Raw genomic sequence first — 17059 nt, 5'->3', positions numbered from 1 at the left:
ACCTCGGCAGAATTGTCAATAGACGCCGGAAAAGCAGGTCTATATTTGGCAGCGCTGCTTACTATAAAACTTCATGAGGTTCCAGGCAGAATTTAGTCCCCAGCTCCAGTTTTAAGGCATTCTTTTAGTTAAGTGCACATTCACTTTTCTCCCCAAAAAGCTATCCAAGCAGAATACCCTACCAGTACAGAGATATATGGCAAAGGTGAGTGCTTACAGGTTAGGAGAGCACTTTATTTAGCGAGCCTGTGCCCACAACGTCAGACTGGCCACGTACAGCGTGGCAGAGATCGCACAAGCACCGTTTAGCCATATATCAATCCATGTAAAGCCGCCTTTTCGCTGTCTCTGACAAACGACAGACCAGAAGTCATTAATTTCCAATGGAGAATCACGCATTTTGAAATTTGCGGACTGGATTTGAGCTTTGGTTGAGTTGAAATATTTCAACTTCCGTGACTAGACCACATGCGACAGATGTTATGTATTCCAATCTATAAACCGTGAGTGTGACGTTTAGCCATTTTTTCCCCCGCTAAATCATTAATCTTTAAACACTTCTGTAGAATTGGTGGCTATAATAATGAAGTCTGAAATAATCATTTAATAATTATTAAACAGTTATTTTCTCCAACTGCCATTTGTGAATAAATATTAATTCGTTCGTTATTCTTTCCTACCGTGGTGTTGGTGAATAAGCGGAGGGTAAATGCAAATGTGCGGCAGCCCTATGCGAGTGTCGGAGACGGTGAAAACGCAGCTTTAGAATTACAAGCAGTCAAATTTCTCATGGGTATATGCCAGTAAGAAATAGTGGCTCGAGGGGCAAGCACTAAGCTTTAATGAGACCTTAATTGACTTTTCTTTACTAATCAAATGTGGTTATAATCAAGGCAACAGCTATCAGAGATAGCACCTGTAAATATTCACATAGACTAGCTTTGGTACCCATTTACCTCTGGCGACAACAGAAAATGCAAAACAGCACATCTGATTCCTTGGGAGTGCGCGGGTATGGAGTAAGTTTCTTGAGGCCCCTATCCTAAAAGTCTGATAGATGAGGGGGAAGTCAAAAGAAATCAGGGCTGGGGATGATGGTCTATGGGGTGAGACGTGAATGAGAGATCAGGGTGAAGCCACATGAGAGAAACTGAGATGAAATGCACCACTAACCTGTGAGAGATCTGGGATGTCAACCTGATCAATTCCAACTTGCTGTGACACAAAAGAAAAGGAAGGGAGGGAGAACGGAAAACAAAACTTGAAACCAAACGGTAAAAAGAGAAAACCAAGGCACGTGGAGAAGGGAGAAAGAAGAATTAAGAAAAAGAGCCATTACTCCATGCAGTGTATGAGAACCAAAAACGAAAGTATGGACACACACAGACATTGAGGTTGTGGAGGTGGCGTAGATGGTGAGTGAGAAGACACTTGTAGGTCAATGGTGAGATATTTACATGACTAGGTGAGAAACATCCAAAAGAAACACACAACTAATGTTGACTTTGGAAAAAAGACAAGAAAAACAAATGGCATACACACATTGTTATACAAAGAAAGAAATGTGCTCTTAAAGTCAACTTTAGTCAGTTTTTGGATAGCACTTCACCCTTTTCCTGAAGTCATATTATTCAGCCAAAAAGCAAAAGAAAGGAGAAAACAAAAGAGAGAAGAGAAGAAACCAAACAAAAAACTCAAGAAGGATGTGCTTAGCATTTTTCCCCAATATATGCCTCCATACACATCAAAATAATGGGCTTTACAGACAAAAGTAAACAGCTAAATTCCAACCATCACACTGGCACAGTTGTCAAAAATATCATGTCCTTTATCAAGGTGCCCAGTATTCATTCATCTATACAGAAGCAAAGCTTTATCTTTGCAGCGTATCTTATCTTGCCATTAAAGCAATTATTCATCCAATAGATCCTAGGGGCCAAATTGACAACTGTGCCTGCATCCAAACGGCAAAACAAAGGTTCAACTCATCGTTTGCATATTAAAGGACTGTGGTTGCAGTCGTGTCATAGCTCTGGTCTTGCTGTTGTAGAGAGGGACAGATAGATAGAGAGACTTTCTGCTAACGGTAAAAAGAGAAAACCAAGGCACGTGGAGAAGGGAGAAAGAAGAATTAAGAAAAAGAGCCATTACTCCATGCAGTGTATGAAAACCAAAAACGAAAGCATGGACGACTGGATGGATGGATGGACACACACAGACATTGAGGTTGTGGCGGAGATGGTGAGTGAGAAGACACTTGTAGGTCAATGGTGAGATATTTACATGACTAGGTGAGAAACATCCAAAAGAAACACACAACTAATGTTGACTTTGGAAAAAAGACAAGAAAAACAAATGGCATACACACATTGTTATACAAAGAAAGAAATGTGCTCTTAAAGTCAACTTTAGTCAGTTTTTGGATAGCACTTCACCCTTTTCCTGAAGTCATATTATTCAGCCAAAAAGCAAAAGAAAGGAGAAAACAAAAGAGAGAAGAGAAGAAACCAAACAAAAAACTCAAGAAGGATGTGCTTAGCATTTTTCCCCAATATATGCCTCCATACACATCAAAATAATGGGCTTTACAGACAAAAGTAAACAGCTAAATTCCAACCATCACACTGGCACAGTTGTCAAAAATATCATGTCCTTTATCAAGGTGCCCAGTATTCATTCATCTATACAGAAGCAAAGCTTTATCTTTGCAGCGTATCTTATCTTGCCATTAAAGCAATTATTCATCCAATAGATCCTAGGGGCCAAATTGACAACTGTGCCTGCATCCAAACGGCAAAACAAAGGTTCAACTCATCGTTTGCATATTAAAGGACTGTGGTTGCAGTCGTGTCATAGCTCTGGTCTTGCTGTTGTAGAGAGGGACAGATAGATAGAGAGACTTTCTGCTAAGGCATGCATTGCAGGCACCAGAACAGGCAGCATGAGGGGGAGACCTCTGATACAGGTTCTTGGACCAAAAGGCAAGAGGGACACTTAGCAAAAGAGGGCCTGAATAAGATGAGCCCAACCATCCCATGCATGGATTATATCTGAAGACGTTTTACCTCTGCCACCTTGAGAAACTCTGAGAGCTTGGTCATCCTGATAAGAAACCTCTTGTATATTTCCAGTGCCTCTTTGCATTGATTCTTCTTCATATTAAAATATTTCTCTTTGAAGTGAAGAAAAAAGTCAATTTAGCAAGTTACATTTCTCTTTGAAGTACAAAAGATTCAAACATATAATATATTCATATATAAAAGTTGCTTTGACCAACAACTTTTGCGCTGCACATTCAATACAAACTACTGAATTACATTGGATCTTTGCTTTGAGGTGAATGCATTACCTAGCAGATTAATGACACCCTCATTGTAAGCAGCAAAGATGCGGATAGAGTCCTTGAAGAGCAGCGTGAAGGCACAATTGATCACCCCATTGGTCAGTTCATTAGAGTTGGCCTACAGGGAAGCACAAAGTCACAAATGTAATCAAAACATATAAATATTGGCTTGCTGTATTTCTGCATTCCTACTAGGCATCTATAAATCATCAAGCAATATCAAACTTCCACTCCTCCTTGTGTTGGTACAAAAGTCGCATATAAAGCGCCATACAGGGGTAAGTTGCTACAAGGGTTGTATCTCAGTAACAGTATGGTTTGTGAAAGTGAAAGCTTCAACTATGTTTTCAAGAAGATTTTTCATAAACGTCATGGAAGACTGAGAGTTTTTGTTTTGTGTGTTTTATATTTTGTAATGTATATTATTTTAACATTTTTAAAACAACAGTTAAGTATTTTATTCCTCTATGTTCTATTTGATATTTTTGCTGTAGTTTTATACATATAAAAATATAAATATAATTTACAGTATATAGGCTATGTGTCATCTATATACTGTGTATATTTACATATGTACAATTTATTATGTAAATTATAATATTATTATAAAATAATATATACAGTATATATATATATGTGCCACATTATGCATATACCATTAATGTGTTATAATAATATAATTATGCTTTATATATATATATATATATATATATATATATATATATAATACTCCAATGAAGCAACCGAAGCAACATTCCTTCATTACTAGTTCTAAAGTGATGTTTTCAAATTAGTAACAGAGGCTTGGGCTCATCTGTTAAACTGTCAATTTGAGATTTGAATCCGTGGCACAAGGAAGTAGTTCCGCACACAAAAGGGTTTTTAAGACAGTGTTTGTTTTTTACTTAATTGCTGTTGAACTTCTGTCTGTTGAAACGCAATTATCACACGAGTAGCCATGATGTGTATCGCTCTATGTCAACAAGGCTGTTATTACCTACGGCAGAATCACACCCATGCTGATATAGAGCGATATCACATGGCTATTTGTGTGATATTGCTCATATTAGGGGTGTCCCCGACTAAGGATTTTCGTAGTCGAATCGGAATTTTCGAATCTTGCCGATATTCGACTGATAGTCGAATCATATGTTTTGGGGGCGGGGCAAAATACAAGAGTCAAGTCAGACATTCGACAGTCATAATTACGTTAACACACAGGGAAAATGTGTAACGCTCCAGGTGTTGTGCCGAAATCTGCACCCCTGCCAGATTATGCCCTACACCGGACGCCTCGCAGATACAGACGGGTTAATAATGTTTTTTGTTTTGCTTAAAAGATAGTTAACATTAAACGTCAGTGAAACCCTAAGAATTCACAACATTTTTTACAATAGTGCTCTCATTATAACGTTAATTATTTATAATTTATTAATTATAACTTGTTAATTATTAATGTTCTGCATTTCTGTTTTGAGCTAGCTGCGCGCGCTGAAGATGAATGAATCAGCAGGTTTTTAATCAATGGGATTTAACTCATTTATCTCATATAGAATACGCTTCGTTATTTATACAACATAACGTTAATATTACGACTTATAGGCTATCTGCACAAAATGCCCCGAATACATGAACGTGTCTGTCTGCACGGCTCTGAATGAACTCCTTTTGTGGACGCGTTCTTCACGCAACAACGTGCAGAAACACGGCAACTAAACGCTAATTTAAATTTCACAGCGTTTTATTATAATAGTGTTCTCATTATCCCAGTCATAGTTTATTAATATTCTGCATTGTTGTTTGTCCTGATGAGATAATCATCGTACAATGAAGCGCCTTACTGCAGCTCAACTCAACCAAATGCATATCTTATACGAGATTAAAAAAGAATATATAGACGATATATATAAACCGGCTGAAATGTTGTGAAATCACTTGTACCCTACCTGATCGACCTAGTCTTTCACTCTGCCTGTGTCAATTTGAGTCTTGTTAAAGTTTTAAATCCCTGCCACCAAAATGCTCTGTCGGTCACGGATTATGGGAAGTGAAATTTGAATCTATAGGGTGGTTGGATTTATTCACGCACGTTAAAATATTTATTTGAAGCTTCTTTCTTTTCAGATTCTTATTTACAGCATTATCTTAATAGGCTGTATATTAACTTAGTGGGAGAAAAACAGTAGTTCTATGTGAAATTAGACATTGAGCACCCCCATATAGCCAAAATGGCATGACCACCCGCGAATATTCGACTGTGAGATTGGTAGTCGAATCAGGCTCCTCCTATCGAAGCATCGAATCGTCGACTATTCGGGGTCACCCCTGGCTAGCTCATATATATATATATATATATATATATATATATATATATATATATATATATATATATATGAGCTAGCCAGGGGTGACCCCGAATAGTCGACGATTCGATGCTTCGATAGGAGGAGCCTGATTCGACTACCAATCTCACAGTCGAATATTCGCGGGTGGTCATGCCATTTTGGCTATATGGGGGTGCTCAATGTCTAATTTCACATAGAACTACTGTTTTTCTCCCACTAAGTTAATATACAGCCTATTAAGATAATGCTGTAAATAAGAATCTGAAAAGAAAGAAGCTTCAAATAAATATTTTAACGTGCGTGAATAAATCCAACCACCCTATAGATTCAAATTTCACTTCCCATAATCCGTGACCGACAGAGCATTTTGGTGGCAGGGATTTAAAACTTTAACAAGACTCAAATTGACACAGGCAGAGTGAAAGACTAGGTCGATCAGGTAGGGTACAAGTGATTTCACAACATTTCAGCCGGTTTATATATATCGTCTATATATTCTTTTTTAATCTCGTATAAGATATGCATTTGGTTGAGTTGAGCTGCAGTAAGGCGCTTCATTGTACGATGATTATCTCATCAGGACAAACAACAATGCAGAATATTAATAAACTATGACTGGGATAATGAGAACACTATTATAATAAAACGCTGTGAAATTTAAATTAGCGTTTAGTTGCCGTGTTTCTGCACGTTGTTGCGTGAAGAACGCGTCCACAAAAGGAGTTCATTCAGAGCCGTGCAGACAGACACGTTCATGTATTCGGGGCATTTTGTGCAGATAGCCTATAAGTCGTAATATTAACGTTATGTTGTATAAATAACGAAGCGTATTCTATATGAGATAAATGAGTTAAATCCCATTGATTAAAAACCTGCTGATTCATTCATCTTCAGCGCGCGCAGCTAGCTCAAAACAGAAATGCAGAACATTAATAATTAACAAGTTATAATTAATAAATTATAAATAATTAACGTTATAATGAGAGCACTATTGTAAAAAATGTTGTGAATTCTTAGGGTTTCACTGACGTTTAATGTTAACTATCTTTTAAGCAAAACAAAAAACATTATTAACCCGTCTGTATCTGCGAGGCGTCCGGTGTAGGGCATAATCTGGCAGGGGTGCAGATTTCGGCACAACACCTGGAGCGTTACACATTTTCCCTGTGTGTTAACGTAATTATGACTGTCGAATGTCTGACTTGACTCTTGTATTTTGCCCCGCCCCCAAAACATATGATTCGACTATCAGTCGAATATCGGCAAGATTCGAAAATTCCGATTCGACTACGAAAATCCTTAGTCGGGGACACCCCTAATATGAGCAATATCACACAAATAGCCATGTGATATCGCTGTATATCAGTACGGCTGTGATTCTGCAGTAGGCATGATATATATACAGTATATATATATATATATATATACGCTGTCAAAATTTGCATGTTAACGCAGGCAATTAATTTTTTATGCTTCATATATATATATATATATATATATATATATATATATATAATACTCCAATGAAGCAACCGAAGCAACATTCCTTCATTACTAGTTCTAAAGTGATGTTTTCAAATTAGTAACAGAGGCTTGGGCTCATCTGTTAAACTGTCAATTTGAGATTTGAATCCGTGGCACAAGGAAGTAGTTCCGCACACAAAAGGGTTTTTAAGACAGTGTTTGTTTTTTACTTAATTGCTGTTGAACTTCTGTCTGTTGAAACGCAATTATCACACGAGTAGCCATGATGTGTATCGCTCTATGTCAACAAGGCTGTTATTACCTACGGCAGAATCACACCCATGCTGATATAGAGCGATATCACATGGCTATTTGTGTGATATTGCTCATATTAGGGGTGTCCCCGACTAAGGATTTTCGTAGTCGAATCGGAATTTTCGAATCTTGCCGATATTCGACTGATAGTCGAATCATATGTTTTGGGGGCGGGGCAAAATACAAGAGTCAAGTCAGACATTCGACAGTCATAATTACGTTAACACACAGGGAAAATGTGTAACGCTCCAGGTGTTGTGCCGAAATCTGCACCCCTGCCAGATTATGCCCTACACCGGACGCCTCGCAGATACAGACGGGTTAATAATGTTTTTTGTTTTGCTTAAAAGATAGTTAACATTAAACGTCAGTGAAACCCTAAGAATTCACAACATTTTTTACAATAGTGCTCTCATTATAACGTTAATTATTTATAATTTATTCTTGTTAATTAGTTAATTATTAATGTTCTGCATTTCTGTTTTGAGCTAGCTGCGCGCGCTGAAGATGAATGAATCAGCAGGCAATGGGATTATGGGATTTAACTCATTTATCTCATATAGAATACGCTTCGTTATTTATACAACATAACGTTAATATTACGACTTATAGGCTATCTGCACAAAATGCCCCGAATACATGAACGTGTCTGTCTGCACGGCTCTGAATGAACTCCTTTTGTGGACGCGTTCTTCACGCAACAACGTGCAGAAACACGGCAACTAAACGCTAATTTAAATTTCACAGCGTTTTATTATAATAGTGTTCTCATTATCCCAGTCATAGTTTATTAATATTCTGCATTGTTGTTTGTCCTGATGAGATAATCATCGTACAATGAAGCGCCTTACTGCAGCTCAACTCAACCAAATGCATATCTTATACGAGATTAAAAAAGAATATATAGACGATATATATAAACCGGCTGAAATGTTGTGAAATCACTTGTACCCTACCTGATCGACCTAGTCTTTCACTCTGCCTGTGTCAATTTGAGTCTTGTTAAAGTTTTAAATCCCTGCCACCAAAATGCTCTGTCGGTCACGGATTATGGGAAGTGAAATTTGAATCTATAGGGTGGTTGGATTTATTCACGCACGTTAAAATATTTATTTGAAGCTTCTTTCTTTTCAGATTCTTATTTACAGCATTATCTTAATAGGCTGTATATTAACTTAGTGGGAGAAAAACAGTAGTTCTATGTGAAATTAGACATTGAGCACCCCCATATAGCCAAAATGGCATGACCACCCGCGAATATTCGACTGTGAGATTGGTAGTCGAATCAGGCTCCTCCTATCGAAGCATCGAATCGTCGACTATTCGGGGTCACCCCTGGCTAGCTCATATATATATATATATATATATATATATATATATATATATATATATATATATATATATATATATATATATATATATATATATATATATATATACACACAGTATATATCACTTTTGTCAAATTATTTTAATGTTTAAACGTCTTTAATAGGCTGTTTAATGACAATATTTCCCATTGTGACAACTTACCCAATATACTTTGACAACATTCCCTGCTATTGGATCCATATTTGTTAAATAATGCACAGTAATTAATAAAAAAAAGAAAGAAATTACAGTCTCTGAATTGCAGTGTAAAACTGCAGCGATGTAAGAGCAGGTGTGAAATGGTGAGACTAAAGCGTCAGTACAAAAGCATGCAATGTTTTAAGATAAGATATTTATGTAGTCATAACTACACAATTGTACCAATAAAAATCATTATTATTATTTTAATTTTATTCACACACAATTTTGGCTTTGGAAACTGAAATATGTTGTATCCTGTACCTCAAAATCCAGAAGGGCGTCCAGCTGATTCTGAATGATAGGTAGAGTCTTCATCAGCTTTTCTATGCTCATAGTGCGCATTACTCCATCCGTCCTGTGCAGGACACATTAATGGTATGAGGTTACACATAGATGAAACTGACAGGTGTGACCACAACTGTACACCTTCTGCCTTCTTTCTGCAGTAATGCTGCCATTTGTCTTATTTGGCTCATTAAGGCATATTTCCCCAGAACAGACGCCTCACCCTCTCTTCATCTTGGTGAAGTCAGCTGCGACGAGTCTGTAGGACAGAGCCCTCTCGGTCAGATACCTGCTGTAACGTCTAATGTAGATGGACATATCGTAACCTAGAACAGACGTTCAATGATACAGTGCTTTAGACCACTTAAATCTTCACATACAGCATAAATCTGATGAGTAGGTTCACAAACACAATTATTATGAAGTATTAACCATAAAACGTACCTTGTAATGCGCCTTTATCTATGAAATTATTCAAGTTAAAGAGTGTGCTTCTTGATGCAAGGTACTGGATAAACCTCTGGATGATAAAAAGCAAGTGCAGGGTTATCAGTAGAGCAAACTGAGCAGAATAATAACAATAAACACCTTCTGAAAAACATCAAAACAAGAAATATTATGTTTCACAGCTAACCGAAAGATTTAATACTTCAAAAATCTGTCAGGATTGTCCTGGCAAGTACTTTTACATTGATATTGTGACGCACTACATTTCACTGAGAAACTGACAAGAACAACAAGAATTCAAGCAGCGACTCATACCTCATTGCCGTACATCATGAGGTGGTGTGTGGTAATGAGAGCTTTAAAGACCACCACCCAGCTTTGATTTGCTGTCCTCTCAAACAATGTGTCAGCCAAGTGAGGTATATTCACGTTCAGCTCATTGGTGCAGTGCATTAGATCTGTGCAAAACAGAGCAGAAACAATGACTGTACATGATCCAGGACGATTATATTGTGGTTTAATAAGTCGGTGGACCTACTTAATAGTTGATATACAATACTGTTTAAAAGTCTGGGCTTTTTTAAAGAAATGAATATGTTTCAACAAGGATGCAGTAAAGGGATAGTTCACACAAAAATGAAAATTCTGTCATTATTTACTCACCATCAAGTTGTTCCAAACCTGTATGGGTGTCTTTCTATGGGTGATTGTAGCCTTAGACTTCCATAGTATGGAGGGTGAGTCAGTGATGACAGAATTTTCATTTTTATGAGAACTATCCCTTTGAATTTATCAAAAGTGAGAGTAAAACCATTTATAATGTGATCAGTTAAATGCTGTTATGTTTTAGTCATGATAGAATCCTGAATAAAAAATGTATCACGTTTCCACAAAAATATGAAGCAGCACAACCGGTTCCAACATTAATATAATAATAATAAGAAATGTTTCCTGAGCACCAAATCAGCATATTGATTTCTGAAGGATCATGTGACACTGAAGACTGGAGTAATGGCTGCTAAAAATTCAGCTTTGCCATCACAGGGATAAATGACATTTTAAAATATGTTAAAAAAGAAAAGTTTAAAATGTTTAAATTGTAATAATATTTCACCATATTACTGTTTTCCTGCATTTTTTAATCACATAAATGCAACCTTTGACAACCTCATTCTTCACGTCTTCTGTTAGGTGTCCATACTGACACATACAAAGGTGCAATGAAAAAAAAATCACCTTGCCATGATAGTGATGGTATTTCGATTTCAGAATCAAATCTATCTCTGTTATTGTGACTTACAAGTAAATAGGATTTCTTTTTTTACATAAATATATATGTTTGAATTTTTTATCAAATAAATGCAACCTTTGTGACTTCTTTCAAAAACTTACAGACCCCAAACTTCTGAACAGTAGTGTACTAACAGAAAAATTTACATTTTATGCATTTGAAACATTATATGGTCAAAAAAGTAAGAACAACCACTTGAACAGGAATGAACAGGTTTAGCTATTTCAGCTACACCCATTATTAACAGGTGCATAAAATCTACAACATAGTTGTCAAATTGACTATTAGAAATCAAATGTCTAATAATCAGGTTGTTTTGTTCAGGTGTTCACATTCTTTCAGCCACATATTTGGTATAAAATGTATAGTTAATCTAGATGTAATTCCATAGCTTTGTACAAATCTACCAACGAATTTGGCAAATATTCATTCTAATGACATTCCATGCACAGTATTTATCTGTTGTCTACTCCAGCGGTTCATAATTATATAATATAAAGTAAACTGCCAGAAATGTGATGTTTCACTGTAATAAAACAATCTGTACTGATGCTGGTCTGTTATCTAACATGACATTGCTTGAATAGCGGTTACTCAAAAGTTACACTTGATTTCTCTCTAATTAACTGGTAATAGAACCTGTATCAGTGAACGCTAGCACATATTCAGAGAACACCTGCTACCTTTATTACTTTGAATAAGCATGACAGTTTATTAGATCTGCAGGCTGCTTTCTTTATGTCCCCCACAGGACATCTGCTCTGGACTCATTAACTGACAGCTTAATTGATAACCCGCTTCATTAATCAGCTACGCTTAGTTATTATTAGTGAATTCATACCGATCACCTTGCCAAGATAGTGATGGTATTTCGATCAGTAAACAGGATTTTTTTTTTTTTTACATAAATAGCTACAATCATGCATATATTAAAATAGAAAAATTATATTGAATTGTAATAATTTTTCACATTTTTACAGTTTTTTTTAATCACATAAATGCAACCTTTGACAACCTCATTCTTCACGTCTTCTGTTAGGTGTCCATACTGACACATACAAAGGTGCAATGAAAAAAAAATCACCTTGCCATGATAGTGATGGTATTTCGATTTCAGAATCAAATCTATCTCTGTTATTGTGACTTACAAGTAAATAGGATTTCTTTTTTTACATAAATATATATGTTTGAATTTTTTATCAAATAAATGCAACCTTTGTGACTTCTTTCAAAAACTTACAGACCCCAAACTTCTGAACAGTAGTGTACTAACAGAAAAATTTACATTTTATGCATTTGAAACATTATATGGTCAAAAAAGTAAGAACAACCACTTGAACAGGAATGAACAGGTTTAGCTATTTCAGCTACACCCATTATTAACAGGTGCATAAAATCTACAACATAGTTGTCAAATTGACTATTAGAAATCAAATGTCTAATAATCAGGTTGTTTTGTTCAGGTGTTCACATTCTTTCAGCCACATATTTGGTATAAAATGTATAGTTAATCTAGATGTAATTCCATAGCTTTGTACAAATCTACCAACGAATTTGGCAAATATTCATTCTAATGACATTCCATGCACAGTATTTATCTGTTGTCTACTCCAGCGGTTCATAATTATATAATATAAAGTAAACTGCCAGAAATGTGATGTTTCACTGTAATAAAACAATCTGTACTGATGCTGGTCTGTTATCTAACATGACATTGCTTGAATAGCGGTTACTCAAAAGTTACACTTGATTTCTCTCTAATTAACTGGTAATAGAACCTGTATCAGTGAACGCTAGCACATATTCAGAGAACACCTGCTACCTTTATTACTTTGAATAAGCATGACAGTTTATTAGATCTGCAGGCTGCTTTCTTTATGTCCCCCACAGGACATCTGCTCTGGACTCATTAACTGACAGCTTAATTGATAACCCGCTTCATTAATCAGCTACGCTTAGTTATTATTAGTGAATTCATACCGATCACCTTGCCAAGATAGTGATGGTATTTCGATCAGTAAACAGGATTTTTTTTTTTTTTACATAAATAGCTACACTATGCTACTTGCATTAACCTATATTTAATGAATACAAAAAAAAACTAATTTAAGAAACGCAACGCAGTATTTATGTTCAGATAAACCAGATTAAGGTTAAAGTGTTCCCATATGAAACACCTAAGCTACAAACATCACTGCATTATACTGCTGCCACCGTCAATGACTCAGACTAGGATAGCAAACTGTGTAGGTCAACAATGGAGAAATACAAACAGCAACACCAACATTAAAAACTGGAATTAAGGTACAAAAATCACGAGCTTTTTGCACCTTGCATTGCGCACGCAAGCTAGTCTTCATCATGCTATGCCCTTGACGTTGTATGTTTCCTATAGGAATCAGCCATGTACATGTTGTCTACATAGGAATCAGCATACTTATTTAATAAACATCTAGTTATGATATTTCCGATGTGGCATGCATAGAATCAAAATGATTAGAATGTATTTCGATTAAATAAATAAATAACGTCATGTGAAATGGTTAGGAGGTCTGTCGTATGCAAATTGGTCAGTGTGTCAATCACGCATTCGAGTGAACGTGCCACGGTGACCTTCAGTTAATTGAATAAAATGAACTCTATAATGGTTGTCCAGAAATAATCATCTACTGTTATCATCTGAATGTCCTCGGTTAGGTTGTAAATAGCAGCAAATGAGCGGCCGGCAAAGAGTGAATCTACATGACAGCCGAAGCACAGTGCAAAACACAACGGGTGACATTTCGCTGCGTTTTTTCTGCTTTAACCTACAATCAAGGTGCTTCTTCTTGGGCGCGCTGACTTCGTGCGTCGTGGCCTTGCACACGGCTTTGCTGATGGCAGATCCGGTCATGCTGTGCTGAGCCGCGGCGATCCGGTCCGTGATGGACTGTCCTGACATATTACGATTTTCAATAAATCGTCTTTCAAACAGATCTATTTGCTGCAGGGGTGTGTGGGAGCCCGCTCCGTGGGCTTAGTCGGTCTTGCGGAGAGCGCTACCCTGATACGAAGCGGACACGGGCGAGGATGCTCTGACATTCAGATAACAGCAATCACCGCGCGCTGAAACGAGGACAATATAATGACAGACCGTTATTTAAATAGGCCTACCAGTTCAGCACGCGCAAAAAGGACACTATGTTACTCGCAAGCCTCCGGTGTTGCCGGTTAACCATGTAATTGCTGTTTGAACGAAGCGAACTATCTCAGCGAACGAAAAAGAAAATCGTTGCGTTCTCGACGTCTAGCCGCGGAAAATCTCGCCCTGCTTCATTTCATGCGCGGAGTCGGTGCATCACGGAATTTGATACCAAGCATCATTTTCCAAATTCCTTCAGCGCCCTTACGTGTTATATAAATGCACGCGCTATTGAGAATACGAAATATTATATGGATATTATCCCAGTCAAACAGTTGCAGCAGTGGTCCTAAATGTGAAAATTCAGCATCTCGTTGATGACATCTTTGATGAAGCAACAATTCCAATTTCCTATAGTTAACGGTCGGACGCTCCGCGCAAAATGGCAGTATCAGAATCAGGTGACTGGAGAGGGGGGCGATTGGCCTGTGTCAGAATTTCTGGGGTGGGCACCTTAAGGTGGAATTTCCGCACTGCTTTAAACCCCCTCTGTACATACATAAGAATGCATCAGACGGCCATTTCAGAGTCTTTAATGGGGCGTCTTGCCTCTTTTCATAGCACAGCCCTGAATTGCGCAGGACTACAATATCACATTCAAGAGCTTACATGGAGGAAAATACTGTATGCTTTATTTTTTAATGCAAGAGGTTGCAGGATAACATTCCTAGATAATGTAGCTGTGCAAGTATTAAGGCATTTTGTGTGCACAATAGTTTTTTAGTCTTTTATAACTGAATCAGAGGCCACTTTTAATAAATATTACTTAAATATTGCTTTCAAAGAGTCCGCACACAAAACAGCAAGAAATGCATATTATTTAACTGGACTTGTGTCGTAAAAAAGCTGGTACCTGGCTAAAATCGCAGAGCATGCACCTGTAAACAGAACACTGATGAGTGAAATCGTTCAAAATTGAAGCACCACCAACACAATGCATCTAATGATGTGAGATTTCACACTCAGCACAATCCTTCTTCACAGTCCCCGCCATTTTGTTGCTTTTCTTGTATCTTGAAGATGAATCTCATTGTTTTGGGTTTAGTCCCCTTAAACTGCTACATATTTTCATTTCTTTTTCACTGACTTTCATCCTCCTGTATTCAAGATTTAGAACACGCCTTGCATCTGGCTCGGACCCGTTCTTTGGTGGTGTTGTTGTTGTACCCGGGAAGGGCCACCACATCTGGGTCTGTGTTGCTGGTGATGTTCTCCTCATGGGCTAAAATGTGATCCACCAGACATTTAGCTGCCACCTCAATGTTTGTGTTCTCCTTCAGTGGGCGTAAAATGAAACACAAAGAAAATGGGAGTCATTCAGACAATAAGATCACAAAGCAAACTACAGCCACATACATCACCATTGAAGAGTTTGGGGTCAGTACGATTTCTGAATGTTTTTGAACATTAAACATTAAGAATATGAACATCAAAGTCTCTTATGCTCACCAAGGCTACATTTATTTGATCAAAAATACAGTAAAAACTATCAAATAAATAAACAATAATAAACTGTTTATTTTAATATCTTTAAAAATTTATTTTGTTCAGCAGACATTACTCAAGTCTTCAGAAGTCTTCAGAAATCATTCTAATTTTAATATTACAAATCATTCTAGAGGCTGATTTGGTGCTCAAGAAACATTTCTTAAGATTATCAATGTAGAAAACAGTTGAGCTGCTTAATGTTTTTGTGGAAACCATGATAAATTTTTTTCATTTGATTACTAGAAAATAACATAAACATAATTTATTTGAAACATATATAGAAAGATTATGTCTTTACTGTCACTTTTGATTAATTGAATGCATTCTTGCTGAATAAAAGTATGACATACTTTATAAAAAATCTTATTGACCCCAAACTTTTGAACAAAAGTGTATTTATACATACACTTGTATATCATTTATATTAATTTTATAACACATATAATTCCCAATTGCATGTCAAATTCTTATTCTAATGCATACATAATTGTCTATGCCACTCATATACTACTATAACATGCACAACTCATTACAGGCATTTTGTGACATAAATTCAATGTAGTACATGCACATTTTTTTTAAAGAAAGCACTGTCTATGCAGCTCAGATCATGTGACATTTACCCAAGGACAAATGCAAAAGTTGTATGGCGTAACATTTAATGTAACTCTACGTCAGATTATGGCTCACAATATATAGAGGCAGCTGTAAACTGCCTGGTGGAATTTTAAATTGTATTAAAAAGTTAAAAAAGAAAGAATATACGCCCCCTGGATCTTGTGTTCTGCAGTGAGGGGCTACTGCCCAATGTACCCATACAACTGCACAACATGGGAGTGTTTACATTTGCCAGACTGGTCTAACAATAATATTAATTATATGTACCCTAAGTTTTATTTACACAAATACAGATAAAGATCCTCCGAGTTTTGTGGCATTTTAAAATGATTCGAATTTTATTTCAATACTTAAAGCAGCTGAATCTTTTGTTTAAGTTTAGTTTAATTTGTTACAATTTGCGTCTATTTATTTATTTTCTCTTTCAGTGTATGTTGCTTCAATTCATTGTGTTCGTGTTTAACAGTTGTATACGTATATAAAATGTCTGTTTTTAAACTATGGCTTATGCATTTGTTCTGTATTTAATTTCCACTTCACTTGACGTTTAAATAAAATAATAATAATAATAATAATAATTTGCATTAAAATGAAGGTGAGGGTGGTGATGAGAGCTGGCATAGTAATTATATATTTTAAAAAAAGTAAATTTGAAATTCACTAACGATAAGCATCAGTGGTCAGGCGCAAGTGTGGCTGCCAGTATAATA

General features: G+C 36.5%; 1 protein-coding gene across 1 annotated transcript in view; it reads right to left on the bottom strand.

Moving 5' to 3' along the window:
• The window catches only part of LOC107557033 (phosphatidylinositol-binding clathrin assembly protein-like), a 31048-nt gene extending 16397 nt beyond the window's left edge, over positions 1-14651 (bottom strand). Inside the window, exons 1-8 of the mRNA XM_016240331.1 lie at positions 13874-14651; positions 10087-10229; positions 9769-9844; positions 9548-9650; positions 9301-9394; positions 3350-3461; positions 3066-3172; positions 1174-1215 (exon numbers count right to left, since the gene is read on the bottom strand). Of these exons, the coding sequence (XP_016095817.1) occupies positions 1174-1215; positions 3066-3172; positions 3350-3461; positions 9301-9394; positions 9548-9650; positions 9769-9844; positions 10087-10229; positions 13874-14003 (807 nt within the window). The 5' untranslated portion in view covers positions 14004-14651. The remainder of the gene's footprint in view (positions 1-1173; positions 1216-3065; positions 3173-3349; positions 3462-9300; positions 9395-9547; positions 9651-9768; positions 9845-10086; positions 10230-13873) is intronic.
• Between the last annotated feature and the right edge of the window lie 2408 nt (positions 14652-17059).

Source organism: Sinocyclocheilus grahami, unplaced genomic scaffold, assembly GCF_001515645.1.
Source record: "Sinocyclocheilus grahami isolate Dianchi unplaced genomic scaffold, SAMN03320097.WGS_v1.1 scaffold588.1, whole genome shotgun sequence".
Classification (NCBI taxonomy): domain Eukaryota; kingdom Metazoa; phylum Chordata; class Actinopteri; order Cypriniformes; family Cyprinidae; genus Sinocyclocheilus; species Sinocyclocheilus grahami.
Note: the sequence above shows the minus strand (reverse complement) of the source record. Positions and strands in the feature narration are given on the sequence as shown.